Source organism: Scleropages formosus, chromosome 13 (assembly GCF_900964775.1).
Source record: "Scleropages formosus chromosome 13, fSclFor1.1, whole genome shotgun sequence".
Classification (NCBI taxonomy): Eukaryota; Metazoa; Chordata; class Actinopteri; order Osteoglossiformes; family Osteoglossidae; genus Scleropages; species Scleropages formosus.
In genome coordinates, this window is record NC_041818.1 from 7,316,108 (window position 1) to 7,336,223 (window position 20,116).

Consider the following 20,116-nt stretch of genomic DNA (forward strand, 5'->3'; position numbering starts at 1 on the left):
ATGGAATGTGCAATACCCAAGAGTACAGTATAGCAATATCATAATACATGAAAGCCATAAAATGTAATAAATAACAATATTCAAAGACAATTTAAATGATTGAATAACAAACTATGATGTTGTTCCCACAACTCCACTGACAACGTTTGGCACACGTTCTGAACCCTGAGGACTAATGAAACAAAACACCACCTCCGAGTGAAAACGCAAGGACCGTTGCGTTGGACACAAACGAGGCTGTTGAGCTGCTGTGCCTGTCAACATGTTTAAATAAATACATAAACCAAATGGGGAAAGAGCTACAATATGATCTTCAAATGAAGGTGATTGAGAGCAAAACCCTCCCCTGATGAGCAGCAGTTGAGGGGCAACTCTTTCCAGCATCACTCCGCACCGTTATTCATCCTTTCTAACAGGAGCATCAGTCTGCTACATGGCCTCTACTGGACACCGTATCGCAGCTGACCTAACTCCTGGTCCCTTCTGCTGACCCTTTTTAAAAAGCAGTGAAATCTGTGACAAAGGTATTAATGTTACTACAGTGCACAATGGAGCGCTGCTGTTCTCGTTTCTCCCCACACCTCTCACAATTTGGGCTGTGCAAGTTCAAAATGCCCTTAATGTTCCATCATGTGCTTCCAAAAGACTTCCACCAACTTCATTCTAGTTACTGGGTCCTAGACTAATAACTTCATAAAACATCTTAATTTTTCCATTCAAACTGCACCGATCACATGGTCAAAAGATTCTAAACGCGTCAGATGGCACACAGAGCCTCAGTTATGCATCGGATATGGCCGAGGATGGAATTAAATAAAACATTTCTGAAATACCTTATCAGATTAATAAACTTCTGTCCTTTAATGTTCACCTAGAAAGACAAACAGCAAAAAATGTCTCTTTCAGATTTGTGCTTTTCCATTAGTGACAGAAATACACACCAGGCATGACTTCTAGTGTTTAAACAGCCTTTCACGTTCTAAACTTTGTGACTGCACCATCACTGTAACTTCTTGTGCAAAGAATGACTGCGCCAAGGTGAACAAGATGTATTCAAAGTCAGAATTTCTCAGAATTTGTTATTTCTGGGCAGTCAGTGGGGAGAAAAATTGGTTGACATCAATAAAACATTAATTTTATTAACACTAAAACAACTGGTAGCCTAGTGCCTTTGGACCCAAAGGTTGCAGGTTCAATTCCCACCTCAAGCTCTAGTACCCTTGATTAAAGGTTGAATTCCTCCAATAATAATAAAAAAAAAAAAGCTGTATAAAATGAGTGAACACTTGTAGGTAACATAGAAAAGCATCAGCTGAACATATAACTAACAAACAAATGTGGCACACAGCAGAGATGAATTTGCAATCAGAAACTGAAGTACAACACAAACTAAAGTAGAAAAGGTAATTATTAAGCATGCGAACCTGGAAGAATAACACAAACGAAACACTGATCATTCGCCACAGTAAGTGCGGGAGGAGTGTGGTACTCTACCCACGATGCAGGTGTGGCTCGTGACCGGCAACAGCATACTTTTCATATACATCCACACACACCTGTACCTGCTATGGACCCACCTAAATTACTGCGCTTTTCAACTTACACAATAGGGACGTTAAAAATATGACTCGCTTCTTGCGAGTTGAGCGTTTGCACCAGCTCCGGAAATGCGCCTACTGACCACGGGGTGTCGTGTCACGGCGACGGCGCTCGACACTTTTTACACAAGGCACAGCACGCGTGCGTCACGCCACCGACAGCATCCCGCAGCCAGGAGGCTGGGATGCTCTACATTTGACCGCTTTTCCCCTCCATCATCAGTAACTCCGCCCCTCCCCCCTTCCCTCCCTCATGTTACGCACAAGCGCAGTGTTTACAGTGTACAGAATGGGATGGGTGTTCACTCAACTAATAGCGCTTTTTCTCTGCAAAGGATGCTTGTGATTGTTGTTGACAGAGACCCTTTTGGACGCTTATGTACAGTCCCCCGACACAAGACTTTAAGCTCTGTATTTTACTCTACAAGGCTACGACTACAAAGCTTCCGCATGGTCCCTACTGTGGGGCCGGATGGGTCACCAATACAAGCATCTAAACAACATCCATTTAACGTTGTATTTGACTCAGATGTACACAGGGCCCCTACTTTCTCCCATACATTCTCTCTATGTCGTGCAGGTAGTGGTTCTTCAGCTCCTTCCTCTTCAGTTTATAGGCATCAGTGACCAGGCCCGTCTCCGGAGTCCAGGGTTCTGAACTCAGACGCACTTTGACTGGGATCTCGAAGCGCTGCAGTTTCTCTGTAGGGGAAATAAAGGAAGAACGAGACACGTGATGACAATTCCCGCTGCACCTCAACGCACTTCCCCGTGCGGCTCATTAATATTCATCTACGACTAATTCATCGTTCTATGGCCACCGCATGCAGATGGTTGGCGAACCATTGCCGTGGCCGTGGCCTTACTTGACTTGGCAACCTCTCTGATCTCTGTCAGCACTGCTGTCTCGATGGCGGGGTGGTTGCAGATCTCCTCCCAGCTCCCTTGAATTCCCTTGTCACTGGCAAGGTCCATCAGCTTCTTCTTATTGGCAACAACAAAGCTGATCACATAGTTCTGGTCACTGGAGAAACATAGGAAGTTCAGCGACAGCATTGCGACGGCACCCGGAAAGAGACTCAACGTACACGGTAGACGAGAGGTCCACAGCCGCTGGGAGGTAGGTACCTGTTGGCGTAGACACAGATGTTGTCGATGAGCGAACAGCTCTTCAGAGCAGACTCCACCTTCCCCAGAGAGACGTACTCTCCAGCTTGAAGCTTCACAAGGTCCTTCTTTCGATCTGTGTGTTGCAACAACACAGAGAGAAGTGACTACTTGATCTCAACACATCTCACTGTTCAAAGCCACGTCAGAAGTCGGCTCCAACAAACAGGCCAAGACAGAGCGACAGAGTCATGCTGTGCTTTGTGAAGCCTTTAGGAAGCTCCGACTTAAGGCTTTAGAACCTTGTCTGCAAAGGGTGAGATTACAGCCATGAGTGATGAGCCCGGATAACGATTCACCTAAAGAAGAAGCATCGGGGGAGGCTGATACCCTAGACATCACCAACCGTGCAAAGCAAAAACGGGACACGGCGGTAAGTCAACGGGGTAATCCGGCTCCTCACCTACAATTTGGAGACATCCATCTGGGTGGATCTCGCCCACATCCCCCGTGCAGAACCAGCGCTGGCCATCCTCATCTACAAAGAAGTCCTTGTTGATATCACCGTCACTCCGATAGTAGCCCACGGTGACGTTGGGACCCCCGATGAGGATCTCCCCGCGGGGATTGGGTTGGTCCTTTGTGGTGTAGCTGCCTGGAAACAGAGGACTTTTGCATGTATCTGGAGGAGCCAAGGCAACTTGGACTGGACCTCACAGGAGAACCACCGAACAACAGTTACACTTTGAGATGTTGAATAAGCCAGGGTGTACCTCAGCACCCACCGTATCTATCAATAGTCCTTCCTGGCAACTAAATCCCCAGGAGTGGATAAAAAATGTCGATCAAATGACAACAAGCACTTCACTGAGACCTCAACTGATAAAGCAGGGAACTCCAAAGTTTTGATGAGCCAGGAGGGGACTGGAGCGCTTTGAGTCACTGCACCGGGGACTGTCCCAACAGCACCCAGCTGTGTCCCGTCTCCCAGCACCCAGAGCTTTGCCTCAAGTGTCACGTCGGCAAGGGAGCAAAGTAAAAACCTTCAAACGAAATCAACATTTAAATGACTCTACGAGCATCACATGGTGTTGATCAAGAGGAGTTTAGACCGGGGGACACCGCCATATGTTTGAGAGGCGGCGGGTACACTTACCATCAGCCAGATCCCGGAGTTTGATCTCGCAGCAGACGAGGGGTGCGCCAACTCTCCCTGTGCTGTAGTCTGCCACTGCACATAGGGCAAGGAGCGCCTTCATTAACGTGATGTAACAAACACATTCTTTAAGTGAGCCATGACCGAGTAAAAGCACGGTACTCCGGTGGAGAGCAGCGTCAAGGCGTGTCACCTCCCACAGAACACTGAGAATACAGCAGCTGTGTTTGTTTCCCCAAACTCGTCGCTTCCCTGATCCTATGGAAGCTGAAAGCAAAACTGAGCTGAACTTTATCGGAGAAGGGAACATGCCGGGTGACCTTGAGGCCCTTCTCGCCCCGCACGTCCCGCAGTGTGCTCCTGAAGCACCACGAGGAGAGCGTGTTGAGTGAATGGACATGCACGCGATTAGCCTGATGGCGGCATCCCCACCACCCCTCGCCTCCGCTCACCCTCCGTGATGGTGCCCGCGCCGCACGTCTCCGTCAGCCCGTAGCCCTGGCCCACCGGGCAGCAGAAGCACACGTTCATGAAACGCTGCGTGGCAGAGGACAGGGGGGCCCCCCCAGAGAGCATCATGCGGACGTTGCCCCCCAGCAGTGCCCTCACCTTCTTGAACAGCAGCCTAGAGGTGTAGAACAAGTGTCTCAGACTACATCACAATCTGAGCAGCTGGTGTGTAACGTGGTACAAATTAGACCGGGGTGCTCGCATTGAGAATATCCCGCTTTTTTTGTAGAAATAACCCAAAATAATCACGTCACAATTGAGATCGGGCACCGCGGAACAGCGGGATGAAGCCAAGGCTCGAGATTACCGCTTACGTAAGCACACAAATGTGTTCTACTCGCGCAGGGAAGATCTCGCATGTTCTGGAGACGGTAAAGGACAGATGACCGCAGCACTGCGTTCACTCCATTACACCACCTAGTCGCTTAGCAGCCGCATAATGTCGTTAAGGACTTACGACACCCTTTAGTGCAACTGGGTGTTTACAAACCAGCACAAGGCCAAAGCCACTCAAAACTGAGGACCTGCCCCATACCTTAACCACTTCGCCATCTACTGTACATCTCTACGAGCCGCAGCAGTCAGGAGCGTGGACTGGCGACGTACGCTGCAGTCAGCGATTCATATGAAGCTTCTGCGTGAGGAACGTGTGTGTGTGTGCGTGCTTACAGATTGCACAGCGGCGCATCGTAGCCCTTCTTCACTTGCGCCAGTTTGTAGTCGTAGCCGAGCTGAAAGAGCGTCCTCCGGAGGTAGCCCATCTCCTGGACCTTGCTCATGACGTTCTTGTAGATGCGGTCCATGATCTCCTGAGAATAAAAGCCAGTGGTGGATTGGGGGGGGGGGGGGGGGGGCCCATGGAGGCAGACACATGGATGAGAGCCAGTTACAATGTGTACCATCTCCTCACATGTTCTAGTATGGGGAGGGGGGTAATATCAGTTATGCAACACCCGTTACCGTCAGTAATCTGAGAGCAAACAGTCCTCCGAAAAATGGCAGGAAACGTCCCTCAACTAGTGCTCTCTTCTTAAAACGACCAATGGGGGGGGACATAATGATCTGTCTTTTTTTTTTCTTTTTTTTTTTTTTTAAAATCTACATTATGTTCACAACGAATGAAACATTTAACAGCCATACAAGTAATATGATCTGCTGAATGCTTGAGATACTCAACGTACACGAGAACCTCGGAGCGGGAGGCAGGGTAACCGACAGGGCTCGACCAGGTCCAGAGAGTGACCTGACAGCTAAGAGCTGCACGCGCTGCTGAGCACAGTGTCCCCAGCAGACGAGGTCCAGACGCAAGTCCGATACGTGTTTCTAACCCTAACCCTCCTTTGCCGGGAGGCATCGTACTGTAGCGCTTAGAGCTGCTGCCTTCGGAGCCAAAGGTTGCAGGTTTGACTCCCGCCTCCGGCTGTAGCACCCTTGAGCGAGGTACTCGCCCTAAACTGCCCCAGTAAAATTACCGTGGTGTAAAAATAAGTAAATAGTGAGTAACATTGTGAGTTGCTCTGGAGGACAGATAAATAAGGAATAAATGTGATGTAAACATGATATAAGTAAGGAGGGACAGGCTGCTCTTTCTCAGAAGGCTTTAGAAGGTCGCTTAATGTGCGTAGCAAATGTCTACATGTTATACCAGAGCGTAATGGCCACGGTCATCTCTTACACCCTTTACTGTTCTGTGTGGGTTCTGTCATCGGTGTGACCCCTCCCCCCCAATCCCGTGGAGGGAGCTGCAGCGGTCAGAGCGAGGAGGAAGTTACTGGCCACCGTGGACGACGGCACATAATCTGTCCACAACGTGATCACCACGAGCTCCTTTAGTCACTGGATTGTTTCGTTACGGTGCACAAAGAGGCATCTTTGGGGCCCTTTTTCCAAACCGCCATCCGGCTCCATGACGCACCGAAGGCCTGAGTCACTGCCCTGCTTCGATCTTTTTTTTTTTTTTACTGTGGTTGAGTGTAAGCGTAACTTGTCTAGAAGCGTAAATGTCGATTTTCATTCTTGAGTGGTTTATTCTGTTTTTTTTTTTTTTTTTTTTTTTTTTTAGAACTGTCCCTTTTCTGTGTCATGGTGAGCTGCTTTGTGTGATTAATAAAAGCCCATAATCCCTCATCTGCAATCCCGAAATCCAGGAGGCTCTGAAATCCAAATGTTTCTTCGTAAGTTTGGTGCCAAACCCATAAAAACAAGCCCTGATGACAATGACAACACTCATGTACATTTATTACATGCATATGGACAGGCCTTTAGCGCAGGCTGGATCCTTTATGCTACAAATTTTACTGAACATTTTCATAAATAATAAGAAGTCCTGGAGAATTTATGGGTTTCATTTACCACTTTGTTACTGTACAATTAAACTATAAATAAATGGTAACGCCACTTCTAGTCTAAATTTTTGCCACTACAGTATTTCATTTGCCAGTTTATTACTCTATAAATAAACTGTAAAGAAACAGTAATACTATTTATAGTCCATCTCAGTGTGCATGTTCATGTGTTTCGCTGCAGAAATACTAATATGTTTGCTCATGGAGTGTTGGGGGCATTACCTACTACATGGTAAATGTATTGTATTACCTTCGTAAAATGGGAAACATTCTGATTCCCAAACCTCTGGGCCCAGGGCTTTTGGACAAGAGACTGTGGACCTGTATGACACCATCACATCCTACACCGTTGTCCGTAACGTTTTCTGAAGTAATGTTAGCTAGCTTCTTTTTACCCGAAATCAGGACGACCAACTCAGAATAAGCACAGTTTTACATGATGAGGTTCTCCTACCGGCACGGCTGCCATCAGGGTGGGCTTCAGCACAGAGCAGTCCCCTTTGCTTCCCTTCTTTATCTTTGTAGACTGTGGCAGAAAGAATTGTCTTATATATTATGTACAAATACAATCATGTCACAGTAACATAATGACATTCATCCATATGTCGGGGAAATTAAAGCAGCCGCTAAGAGAAACAAGCTTCATACCGTTACTAATTCAGCGTTTTTACTCAATGGCAGTGATTTCTTATTCGGAAACCCTTCTGACGGACTATGTCCATTTGTCCACGTCCACCGTGCTAAGCGATTATTCCATTTCGGAGCAAGCTACAGGTGTCAAAGGTTACCCCGAACCCAATTCTGTCCACTGTAATCGGAACCCCTTAAAAGTTCCTCGCATTCCTGCTTGAACCGTTCTCCGAACTCCTTTCAGCTGGGGTGAAGGAGCTGACTTTGAGAAGGCGATGCGGGAGTCACCTGGTCCGAGAGCGTCTGAGGAGAGGAGTAGCCGATCCGGCAACCATACGTCACACAAGAGATCTCTGCCGTCATCTCCAAGACGTGGGCCAGCGGGAGGTAGCCGATGTACGTGTCCTTCGGCCTGGGAAAGTGCGGGAGAACATTAAGGCATCCGGTGCATGTTCCCGCCGCACGTGTTGACGGTCAATTTTTCCTTCCATTACTCAAGAGATGCTTCTGTTCAAAGGCACATGGCCTGTCTGTGAACGATCGGACCCACCCCAGGCCTGGGATCCTCGCACACTGGCCGGCCATGCCCGCGATGAGGTTGCTGTGCATCATCAGGACGCCCTTGGGCTTGTCAGTGGAGCCGCTGGTGTACATGACGACCGCGAGGTCCGAAGGCGAGGGCCGCTGCGCCTCTGCATTCACTGCGGATGACAGAACGCCGCTTGCCTTGCACTTCTTACAAAAACTCTCTCTCTCCTTGCTATTTAAATGTCCTGAGCGAGACCTGCGGAGTACTTTGGCTTTGCTGGAGATCGTACTCACAGTTTTCCGGTTTGGCCCCCAGCTCCTGAACCTCGTGCATGCTGTGGATCCGCAGACCCTCGGGGTAGCCTCTCAAACTCGACCGCTTCGGATCCACGTAGATGATGTGCTTCAGGTTCCGAATCCCAGACAACACGTTCTGTCCAAAGAAGAGGAAACGCTGATGGAACGACTTCGCAGCAGAGCGCGGAGAATAAATGTCACGTTTTGTGACGGTCGCCCAACTACGCCACTTGCATATACACACTATACATTATATTGGCACATAGATGAGGTGTTTGTGAGGCAGCATAATGAATAACAAACCCAAGTGACCCATTTGAGCAACCGTCAAGTCATTGGATTGTCTGACATTTGAATCGTGTCCATTTTACAAAAAAAAGGAATAACATGAAGGGGTGAGGCTGAAAAACACGCTAATTTTCCATTGGCACCCTATGCCTGGTATTACCTGCCGAAAACACGGTGTAACACTCTTACATTGGCATTTATTCATTTAGTTGACACTTTTCTCCAGTTAATTTACTGTTTATTACAGTTATTGATCCATTTGTACAGCTGGGTAAACTTACAGGGGAAATTTAGGGTAAGTACCTCGCTCAAGGGTACTAGAAGGAAAGGTGAGATCTACTACTAGAACTACTACAGTACCAGCCCCCCCCTTATCGTTTTGCTTAAACTTGTGGTTCTCAGTCCACGCCTGGGCGACCCCAAGTGCAGCCCGACCAGCGTTTAAGTGGCGATCAGTCTAGACGAAGCGGCTCATTCAACGAGTCGCACAATTTCAACCACAGCAAATCTGGCCGTGGCGTAAGAACATAACCGCTTTACCTTCAGTCTGGTTTCCAGCAGCTCCACGCTGGTGATGAGATGGGTGACTCCGCATTCGTTGAGTCCATAGGCCACAGCATCCTCTCCCAAGGTTGCGTACAGAGTCACCACTGAGGAGCGAACACACAAACTTACTTTTACACAAAGTGCGTTTAAGACAAACTCCTTCCGACAGCAATCTGAATTTCAGACTTTCAAAGGCCCACAAGCAAGTGAAGGGAACATGGTGCTCACATGGGAAGTTGTGCCTGAAGCAGGCCTGGGCACTGATCATCCACTCAGCCCGAGTCTCACAGAAGATGGCGATGGTGTTCCTGGGCTTCTGGCCGAGGGCCGCCAGCCCGCTGCCCAGGTGTTTCGCTGCCACGTCCACCTCCTGGTAGCTGAGCCATTTGTACTGACCCAAGATGAGCTGGAAGAGGAAATGCGTACATGGTCAGGTCCTCCGCGGGCGCAAGCGGTGTGAGACAAGTACCGAGAAGAGACGCGCAGTTCAGCTACTTGATTATGCAGCGTAAATTGCGGGTGGGTGGTGTTAGAGCCAGAGATCTGGAAGAGGAAGTGTGGATGTGGAGGAGGGGGGCTGCGCACCTTCTTGAAGATCTTGCCGTTGGGTTGAACCTCGTTCTCCTCGCTCAGCAGCTCCCGGGTTCCCAGGCAGTCGGCGGTGCCAAAACGCTGCACGGCCAACTCGAACAGCTTGTCCAGGGTGTCTTTCCCAGGGAAGTCTATGGTGGCCAAGGAGCCAAAGCAATCCACCGAGCGGTACGGTCCCTCAGCCAGGCCAGACATTGACCTGGCCTTCACCCGTCTTGCCACGGCTTGCTTTTTTCTGGCCCCAGTGATCAAGTACCATGGTATAAACGTGAGGAGTGTGTATAACCATATGATCAGGTGTAGAGGGAAGAAAGCAACTGACTGGATGTTGTCTTTGAGATTCATGGTGAGGCTCAGAGGACGGCTATCCCGGCTACTTGAACTTGGATAGTGAGGAGAACCCCAAAAGTGTACCGAGTGAACCGAGAGCAGCAGGCTGTGGAATGTGTAAAGGGACAAGCACCGGTGCTCAAAGTTTGATTAACGGAAAAGAACGCAATCCCAGGCTCTTGTGTGCACTAGAAAATCAAGAATAAAAGAAGGGGGGGGGGGTGGGGGGAGTGGAAAAATGTCAATCACATTTGCTTTTAAGTGCAACTCATTTACGTCACTTTGAGAAAAGGATGGAATCTCCCCACACAGTCATAGTACACACGCACACTTTCAGAACCGCTCGTCCCATACGGGGTCGCGGGGAACCGGAGCCTACCCGGCAACACAGGGCGTAAGGCCGGAGGGGGAGGGGACACACCCAGGACGGAACGCCAGTCCGTCGCAAGGCACCCCAAGTGGGACTCGAACCCCAGACCCACCGGATAGCAAGACTGTGGTCCAACCCACTGTGCCACCGCACCCCCCCCCAGTCATAGTATTATAGGCAAAAACACTAAAAGCATGTAACATATCAACGCTAAACACGAAGCCCATGCTGCGAGAATCGTCTCATTAAAAACGTGTCCACCGTACTTGACCTACGAGATGCGACCTTCCTGACGCCATGTTTCAACAAGTTTCCAAACGCCAAGCACAGGACCGCTAGTTACAGCACCATCTTGTTTTGTTAACAAAAACGAGGTATAAAGAAAGTGAAAATAAGAGGACTCGTTACACTGATTCACTGAGCTAACGCTTTAAATGCGAAGCTACTTACCACGATTTACGCAGTAGGGTAATTTTTACTGGAGCAATTTAGGATAAGTACCTTGCTCAAGGGCACTACAGCAGGAGGTGGGATTCGAACCTGTGACCTTCTTATCTGAAAATGGGAACTCTCTGCACAGAGGCTCAAGTTGTTTCCCCGATTCTTCTTCTCCTGAGATAAAGTGATGGACAGCACTGCAGAGAAAGGCAGAACCTGCATCGTGCCTGGGCTCTACTCGTGGGCCCCGACCGCAGAACACTACCGGTGCTCTCAGAGACACTTCTAGAAGTGCTCCCTTCCCTGAGCACCAGTATTTTAACATTGCCCGTTTGTAGCAAGCAGCATGTCACGTCAACCTTTTTTTAAAACCACCGGCCTTACCACGTGAAGGCTGGGAAAATCGAAGACAACGGAGATGCCAGAACGTGACCTGGGTCTCAAAGACCACCGGCTTTCCAGCGACAAAACACATACATCTGTAGCCAATAGCAATTAGGTGTATTAAATAAAAAATAATAAACTGCATTAAACAGCTGCCTCAGTTTACACATCTACATGTAAGAATAAAGGGTACGAGACGGCGACAATTCATAAGAAAGAAGACTGCCGTGATGATAGATCGCTCTAACTCAGAGCGCCGAATCTGGAGCTTATGAACTGTGGAAAGCGGAGAAATAAATTTCACCTCCTTCTCTTAGACAAAAAAGTTCACATTGCTACTATTTTTTTTTAAATTAAATGCACATTCTAAATGGATGCCTTTGTGCACAACGGTGGTGCAGTGGGTTTGGCCGGGTCCTGCTCTCTGGTGGATCTAGGGTTTGAGTCCCGCTTGCGGTGCCTTGCGATGGATTGGCGTCCCGTCCTGGGTGCGTCCCCTCCCCCTCCGATCTTGTGGCCTGCGTTGCCAGGTTGGGCTCTTGTTCGTCGCGACCCCCACTTGGGACAAGCGGTTTCAGTCAATCAGTATGTGTGGGCTTTCATGCACGTAAGTGAGGGATGACAGAGAAACCGTAGTCCATCACAGACAAAGAGAGAGAGGTACTTACAGAGAGGAGGAGTGTCAGTGGCAGATCTTCCTCATGTGACACTGAAAGGGAACAAAAATCGTGTGAAACAGGATTCGCCCCTAGGTGTGTGCGCGTGTGTACCGAAAACACAGTAACCGGTTCGGCCGCCTCGAGGTCGCTCTGCTCCCGAGGGGTGTCGGCACAGAGGACGTGGCAAATGAAAAGCGACCCAGAGCATCGCGTTGCTTCCAAAGTGACCCGGGAGCAGAGTAAGGCTGCTTTAAACGACTTCTTTTCTGAGAAATCTATCAAATATAAAACTATATGTACTAATGCTTATATGGACATGAAAGAGGCAATGATGCATATGAACATATAGGCCAATAAACTTTACATTCATTCATTTATCCAGCAGATCCTTTTCTCTAGAGTGACATACATCTCAGAGAAAAATATTGAGAGTGCATCACATCAACAGGAGATATTTATATATATATAAAAAAATAATAATTCAAGACTCAATCACATTCAAGTAATTAAAAAAAAAAAAAAAAAAGGCAAAGCTCTATGTCAGACCACAGTGGAGTAACTCTTACAGCTTTACCCTCTTTATCCGTGGTGTTGGCGTCTTCGGCTTTGTTCAAACTCTTTAGTCCATCTTTACTAGCGTTTTCACAGTTAATCGACTGATGGCGACAAAACCACTTTACTCAGGACCGTTCGCCATACTGCACTTCATTACGCCACCAGGAAATTGATCACCGCGTTCTTACCCCGCGAACTCCGACTGTTCTTTCATCGCAGGCTCTATTTACTGCCCGCTAAACACAGGGACGCTGATCGTACTTCCATTTTACTCTGCTCTCAATACGTGACAGGACGGTACCAATTTGTACACTTCTTCAAAAAGTGGACGTTGATCACCCGTCCCTCCGCATCTTGGAATATGTAATAACGCAAATGTGTCCGCGTCCACGTCCTGTGTATTTATTTACCGCCCTGTACTCTGTTCTCTTGCACCGTGGTCTCCGGAGAAACGACATTTCGTTCCGCTGTATACAAGCTATATAGAGGAATGACAATAAAAACGACTTGACCTCGAAATGTGCGCGATCGCGAAATACGGGGTTCAATGTTGCAGACCGTCGACACGCACCACATGGACACGTCGGGCAGATTAATAAAGCTGGACGAGAAGAGTCTCTGTAGAGTCTCTGTGCCTTGCGACAGAGTGCAGCTCCACCTTCGTCCAGCATCGGTCAAACACCCGACCCGCATGGTCATCATTCTCATAGAAAATATTAAAATAAGCTCACAAAATGTAAACGCTACGCCTTAAATGTATAAAATGAGTAAGCGATTATCATTTACACACCTAGTTACCTACTTGGCTTAACCAGTTCAACTTGGGATGCACTTTTGCATCTCCACTACTTTTTTCTACTACATACATGGTTAAAGCAACATATGGAACTGGTCATTACACGCCTATCATGTCACATTCGACACACTGATTCCCATTAAACAACCATTTCGTGGTAAAACTAAGGGACACAAGGTGTGTTTTGTATATGAAAACCATATTTGACTGTGTGGAAAACAGGAGGACATCACATGGGCTCAGTTTATGGGTTTAACCGGTTGATGGGGGGGGTCCCCTCCTCCAGAACATATCCGATTTCCCACACACACCGGTCAGATGAACAACAAATACCACGACCTTCACTAGAGCAACAAGCTGTGCTTCTTTTACCGCTACACATACAATACAGTGTATCACATTTCATTGCCTTCCACACCAAGGACATGGGAGAAAAACACCACCGATGTCCGTTCTTCTCTCCGATCCTCCATTCGCATACTACCGGAACTGAGAAAAACATCTGATCAAGTTTAACACCAAAAACATGATGAGAAGGAGGAAAAATCAATGTAAATGCATGTGGATGGGTATATATAAACTGCCACTTTTCAAAGATAATTTTATTTTTAATGCATTTTTTAATACATATTCTACAGTGTATGTTTGTAGCGGAGCAAATATGTTTACCAGACGGTAGAGAGGTATGCGGGACGGTCCATTTTCCTGGCTTCCACCGCACTTCCGCAGCTCGTGTCAGGATCGGTGATTATTATGCTGTTCATGGTTATATTATTGCTGGTAAGAACAGTCACCCAAGTCGCACGAAGAACAAAGTAGAGCAAAATTAAAAAATTCAAAAGTGGATCAACAACGTACAAACTTGTATGATGAAGGGGTCTACAACTGACATCTAATAGGAGTTTATGGGGGAGAAGAATTATTTTCACCACTTTCAAATTAGTTTTCATAGAAGTTACAGAAAGTAAAAAGTTAAACATTTTTTAAAATTTCCTAAAACGCTTGAATATTAATTTATTATAGGTACTGAAGAGGCTTCTTACAGAATCCAACACTCTAATAAATTGACTTTTCTGTATCATTAAGTTTTTATTGCTTGCGGCTTCTGGGTAAAAATGACTTCGTGGATCCCTACAAAACAAGTTATTTACACTGACGCCGGAGGTCATAGAAACCTTGTTTGTAGTGACCCTTCACATTCTGCCCTAGTGCCTTCCGGAAGTGTTCATGACACCAACGTTGAGATGGCTCACCAGCAATAAGTGGACACATCATGCCTACGATTCAGGTTTAGTGAATACAGTGGGGCGTCAATGTTCATGAAAAACACATTTAGTTTACAGTATCAAGGTAACGCTTCAAAAAAAATTTTGGAGCCACTAGTTACCCCCCCCCCCCCAACCCCCAGCCCTATTTGGCCTGTATTCCAAAGAATTAAACTGGTGGTGCACATGCTTTTCCTACAGTGACAGGCAGTGCTGTACCGTGTCATATAGACGGTTAACGTTATGGGCACAGCAGGCGTCTCATGTAACGGACACCGTGCTCGGGGGGGGGGGTCATTGCACATGGCATAACAGAGGGCAAAAAAAAAAAAAAAATACAACAACTGCACCCAACTGTCACCAGGATCACAATGGGGACATTGACAAAGGAATGCTGTTCGGAAACGACCAACAAAGTTAAATTCAATCACGTCACTTTATTCCTACAATATTCCTCCTTATTCCTTTGATGTGTTTGAACTGCTTTAAGTCTGTATTTTTTAATTGAATTTTGTTAAAATGATCATGTTTTTTGAGTATATTGAGTTTTGCGTTGGTATTCGGACTGGTGGTTTCAGACGGTCGACGTGCTGAGGACCAGAAGCTTCTCTCCACAGGCGCTGTGGCAGACACGAGCGGGTTCGAGGAAAAGCGTCACAAATCTGGTTACAAGACAGGGTCAGCTAAACGCTGTGGGTAGCACACACCCCCGAGGGCTGGCTGTGCGACGCTGCAGCTGGCGATTGGAGTTGGTGCCGTCGCCCAAGGAGGGAGGACAGAGGCGCTTTGTGAGCCGAGCAGCAGCTGGTCTCCGCGGCGGCGTTCAGGCGGTCCTGGTGTCTCCGGTTGGTCGTTCTCCATTCGGATTTGTGACGCTTCTCCTCAAACCCAGGTGTGTCTACCACAGTACATGTGGAGAGAAGCTTCTGGGCTTCACAGAAAACCACATGAGAAAATTGTCTGTTACAGTAATGAGCCCTTCACATCTCCGCTCACACTGGTGTCGGTCATGATGATCTAGGGAAAATTTTGCCGCCATCATCATCTTAGGCCCTTCAATGCCTTTCTAACCCATTCATCATTTTAACTTCCTTAAGATTTCCAACAAGGTCCTGTTACAGTAATGAGAACCCATGGTGTTATAGGGATTAGAGAGAAAATATTTTTAAGGTATGAAAAACAAAAGATCAAATCTTGTCTTCATTTTTAATCTTCACTTCTTGTTGAAGCATCATGGAAGAATGAAACTATTTAAACTCCATCTGTAACTATGACAAGAACTTGAACAAGTTTAACGATACTGAGAAACCTGTTCCAGACGCCGTAATTTCACTTTGTTTACTGACCTTTTTAACAAGGTTATTTCAAGTTTTCAACAAGATTTTAATTTGGGTTGCTGTAAAAACAACTTCTTTCAAAAAGCTAGACATGATTATAAATATTTTGAATCTGAAGGGTAACGACATTAATAGATTAGACTATAGAATACAGATGATACTTTTTTAAATAAAAAAAGTATTTTGATAGATTAGGATATTCAACATGATTGTATGTTTTAAAATTAATTTTATCTCTAAAAATTTGAAGAGATCTAATATAAATACTTTGTGTGCCGACTGGTAGTTCACGCAGGACTGAGTAAGCATGTTTACCACGGATGTCACTCGCAACGGTTTTATAAGACTGACCCGACTGATAGATGAGTGCCGACAGAAAGATCACGGACATACATCTTTTTCCTACACCCTGCCTGCTATCTCGCACCGCAGGCCACGGCGGCTGCAGTAGGTCATCGCTTAATCTCGCACCCAGAACATTAGTCTGCAGTTGCAATATCACTCCGAGGGCAGAACTGACAACGCAAGCAGAAAAGGCCTTCAGCAAAACCACATGCGACACGCATGCAGCCATGGACTCTCCACAACTTAAATACACGGCAGCTCATTTCAAATAAACAGTATCTTATACATCTTCACAGGTTTTAAAACAAAAAAACGGATATTTCATTCGGACTCCGACAACGATTGCGACACCCAACGTGAAAACGGAACAGGCCTCAGGAAACGTTCACTATGTCCGTACACCAGGTTCCACCTTTTTTTTTTTTTTTTAAACCTCTTCCCACTGACTTGGGTTGTAAAGTCTACCGGTTTGCTTGCACTCGTACGACATACCGCGTTGAAGACAGAAACGCAGTTGGGTAGCCCAAGATATCCAGAAACGTCAAAGTCATCCCTTCTTCAGCGCTTTCCTCAGGGTCATCTGGCCTAGGATCAGGATCCAAGTGACATACGCACTGGAAGTTATGGTCATTAGGAACGGGAAGGAATATTAGATAGTATGGAGCGTGACAGTACAGGACATGGACTTAAAGCCGTTCAGCTGAAGAATTTACTGCCTACTAAGTGCTGTAATACCCTGAATTACACCAGTCAACATACCCAGCTGTGAAAATGGGTCAAATACCATAAGTATCTTGGGATAGAAGTATCAGATATGTAATTAATTAATAACAGGCAGGAAGATTTAAAATACTGCAGAATTTTGGGAAACATTTTGGTTTTAACAGCACTCTTCACGTCCTTCTCGTCAACACACCTGTTAGAAAGAAGGGACCGAGCTCAACCGTGGAGCGTGTCCTGCCCTCCCAGCTAAACTACGTACCGTATAGGTGCGGCAAAGTGCCATGGAAAATTGTGGTATGAAGCACATTGCATTTTTAAATGAATGCAATTGCGGGGGGGGAATTGCATGGAAACTGACTTGAGAAATTAATTTGCTCCTATGAAGAAATGTTACATAAGAGTTAATGAAAGTGAGAGCAAATGACAGTATTATGAGTCATTCTTACAAGTGAGGAGGACATTCTAGAAGGATTTGGGAACACTCGTTTCAGCCCGATTTCAGCTGCTGAAGGAGGCCAAGTGAAAGCCACGGCGTGTTGTCGGTGAAAGGAGAAACAACTGACCGACAACATGCCGATCAAAACAACAACAACAAGCCACGTGCACAACTCTTGACCCATGTCCTCGACTTCAGGGTGAGAGGGAAAAAAAAAAAGCCACACATTTTCCATTTGAAATTCTCAAAAGTTCAGCCTGAACGCCTTGAAAATGACGGCGTGAACATGCGCTGCGTACACAGGCATCAACAAGACAAGAAAACTTCACTGGCACACAGTACAAAACTAGTTTAAGAGCAACAAACAGGAGATACAAAGGTTAGGTGCTATTTGCACCACAAATCCTTCTTACCGCCATCCTGTTTCATCAGCAACGCCGCACACATCACATACGCTGCACCTCTATAAACCTGACGTGTGCCATAAAACTCAAAGTGAATATTATATTTTCAAATGTCATGAAATTCATAGCAGACACAAATGTCACGCGCACAGAACAACGATCCATCGGCGAACTCATCTCCTCTCAGCCCCTGAACATTTTCAGTCCGCGTGCCTTTTGGGAGCTTATCCAAATTACCGACTGAGCCAGTTCCTACCAGAAGCAAACCGAACATGATTTACCCCGACAACAATCCCAGAACATCTCAAATCATCACTTTAATTTGACAAAAGTTTCAAAAATGCAGGAATCTGGAACTTATTTTGCAAGAAAGGAAAAGTACATATGTAGTTCAAGCCATCAAATCAAAAATCACATTTCCCTGGAGGATCTGATTTGTGAGTTTACAGACAGTTAAATAATAGAAAGGTGGAAATTACTGTATTCATTTATAAATGAACTAGAGGAAAACGGGTGGAATTAAAAAAAAACAAAAAAAAAAAATTTATTCATAGGAAACAATTCAGTTTCCCTTCCACTCTCCTCAAAAGTGTACAGCTAGGATTTTACAGAGAGTTTATTTTAATTTAGCAGGGTATTCCCACCAAGTGCCTTGATCAAGGTAGAGCAGGAAAGGAGCTTTGATCCACAACCCTTCAGGATTCCGATGGAAGAGCTCTAACCCCTTTACTGTGTGCGGACCTACTGTCCCACTGTGGAACTGGGTGAACAACCGCATTTGAACCTGCATGGGACACAAAGGGCCTCTGCACCCCACCCCGACAAACCACCTGTCACTCAAGACAAGGCCAACCTTTATTCATGTCACCATAAAACCCTTAGTGACCTCTGCAGAAAGGGGCCTTAAATACGGGATGGAGCCCCCAGCTGGCCGAAAAGGGCACGACTAAGACTCAGCCAAGTAGGACTCCTGGATCTTCAATCAAAACATCTCTCTCCCTCTCTTTATATGTCACACATACAATATATACATGCATACATACTGTACACACACACACACACAGTCCGAAACGGCTTGTCCCAAGCAGGGTTGCAGCGAACCGGAGCCTAACCCAACAACACAGGGCGTAAGGCTGGAGGGGGAGGGGACGCACCTAGGACGGGACGCCAGTCCGACCCCAAGCGGGACTCGAACCCGGGACCCACCAGGAGAGCAAGACCCGGCCAAACCCGCTGCACCACAGTGCCCCCATATACGTACTACACATATGTAATACACATGAGCCACAGTGCAAATTATATATGCATATAAACTGTGTGAGAGTGACGGTGCATATTTTACATACATATATGCACATATACACACAGATATGCTATAATATGAAGCCTTAAAATACAGTTATGCAGTGTGTGTGTGTATGTGTATATATATATATATATATATATATATATGAAATTACAATTGTGCACACATTATAAACAAATATACGTATACTCATATGAGTGTAACAAACAAAGCATGTACAGGCACACAATACAGAATACTATACTAAATATATATATATACACACACTATAGTATATAGTAAATTAAGAACTATATATATAGTAAATGTACACAAAAGGTGTTCAACACGAGCCACTGACGATCGTGCTCATCGCTGCTCCTCCGCCACTGAATATTATTTATTATATACTCTGCAGGCGAGAGAAAGTTCCAGCACGGACGCCGGTACAGAACGAGGTACGGCGGCGCGATCCGCGCGAGGAGCAGCTGCGAGCAAAAGAAACACAGAGAGAGGAGCTCAGGCGCCGTCTCGTGTGCGAGTTCAGCTCAGTGCTGCTGCAACAGGCAGGATAGCCGAGTGCGTGGGCAAAAAAAAAGTGGGTTCCTTCGCACACGCATGATTTCCTCAGAATGTGAGCTGTATTTGTCCACAAACCATACGCGAGACGGAGAAGGACAGGCTCTCAGACTGTCCGCATCTCCTCAGCGCGACACCAATGATGCTCTTTCTTTGTGACGAAGCAAAACAGGCACCGTTGCTTCCAATGAGCATTGAGTTGCTATATACCCGCCACAACAGCAACAAAACCAATTATAAATATTATTATACAATTAGGAATCAAATTTAATTAAAACGAATGCAGGTCGCGCTGAGGAAACACGGCGACAGTAATTCCATTAGTGCGATACAGCTAAGAGGGTCAAGAGGTGTTAAGCGGATCTTTAGCGCCGCGTCGCGTGCCGCGTCCGCGCGCCTCCTTACCTTCCCCGCGCGCTTGCCGAACCCAAACACAACGGCGACAGCCGATGACCGACAGTTACCTCCCCATTCTCCTCAGGAAACATACACCCGGAAGCGTTACGTCACCTGACTCCATCGCGCAGAACCAATAAATGCGCAGGACATGCCACGCCCCTTTATTTCTACCCTTATAAGGATGCGCAGAAGCGTTGGGACGCGTAGCCACGAAA

The 20,116-nt window shown here is 46.6% G+C and overlaps 1 protein-coding gene across 1 annotated transcript; it reads right to left on the bottom strand.

The window, feature by feature from the left end:
• Positions 1 to 2: 2 nt before the first annotated feature.
• Positions 3 to 19,979, bottom strand: acsl4a (acyl-CoA synthetase long chain family member 4a). The gene is made up of 16 exons (XM_029257153.1): positions 19,908 to 19,979; positions 11,787 to 11,827; positions 9,591 to 10,114; positions 9,234 to 9,411; positions 9,000 to 9,109; positions 8,169 to 8,307; positions 7,897 to 8,047; positions 7,635 to 7,758; positions 7,171 to 7,242; positions 5,041 to 5,180; positions 4,314 to 4,486; positions 3,862 to 3,936; positions 3,169 to 3,360; positions 2,727 to 2,841; positions 2,465 to 2,622; positions 3 to 2,300 (listed from the first exon to the last, which is right to left on the bottom strand). The coding sequence occupies exons 3-16, from the start codon at positions 9,939 to 9,941 to the stop codon at positions 2,143 to 2,145; spliced, it is 2,136 nt and encodes a 711-aa protein (XP_029112986.1). The 5' UTR covers positions 9,942 to 10,114; positions 11,787 to 11,827; positions 19,908 to 19,979; the 3' UTR covers positions 3 to 2,142.
• Positions 19,980 to 20,116: the final 137 nt, after the last annotated feature.

Bases quoted from the DNA above. Each gene is read 5' to 3' on its own strand.
- acsl4a (XM_029257153.1), bottom strand. From the start codon at position 9,941: ATGAATCTCAAAGACAACATCCAGTCAGTTGCTTTCTTCCCTCTACAC. The intron at 3,937-4,313 runs GTGAGCGGAGGC...CCCTATGTGCAG, and splicing joins CGCGGGCACCATCACGGAGG to TGGCAGACTACAGCACAGGG. The intron at 2,623-2,726 runs GTACCTACCTCC...ATGTTTCTCCAG, and splicing joins ATCTGTGTCTACGCCAACAG to TGACCAGAACTATGTGATCA.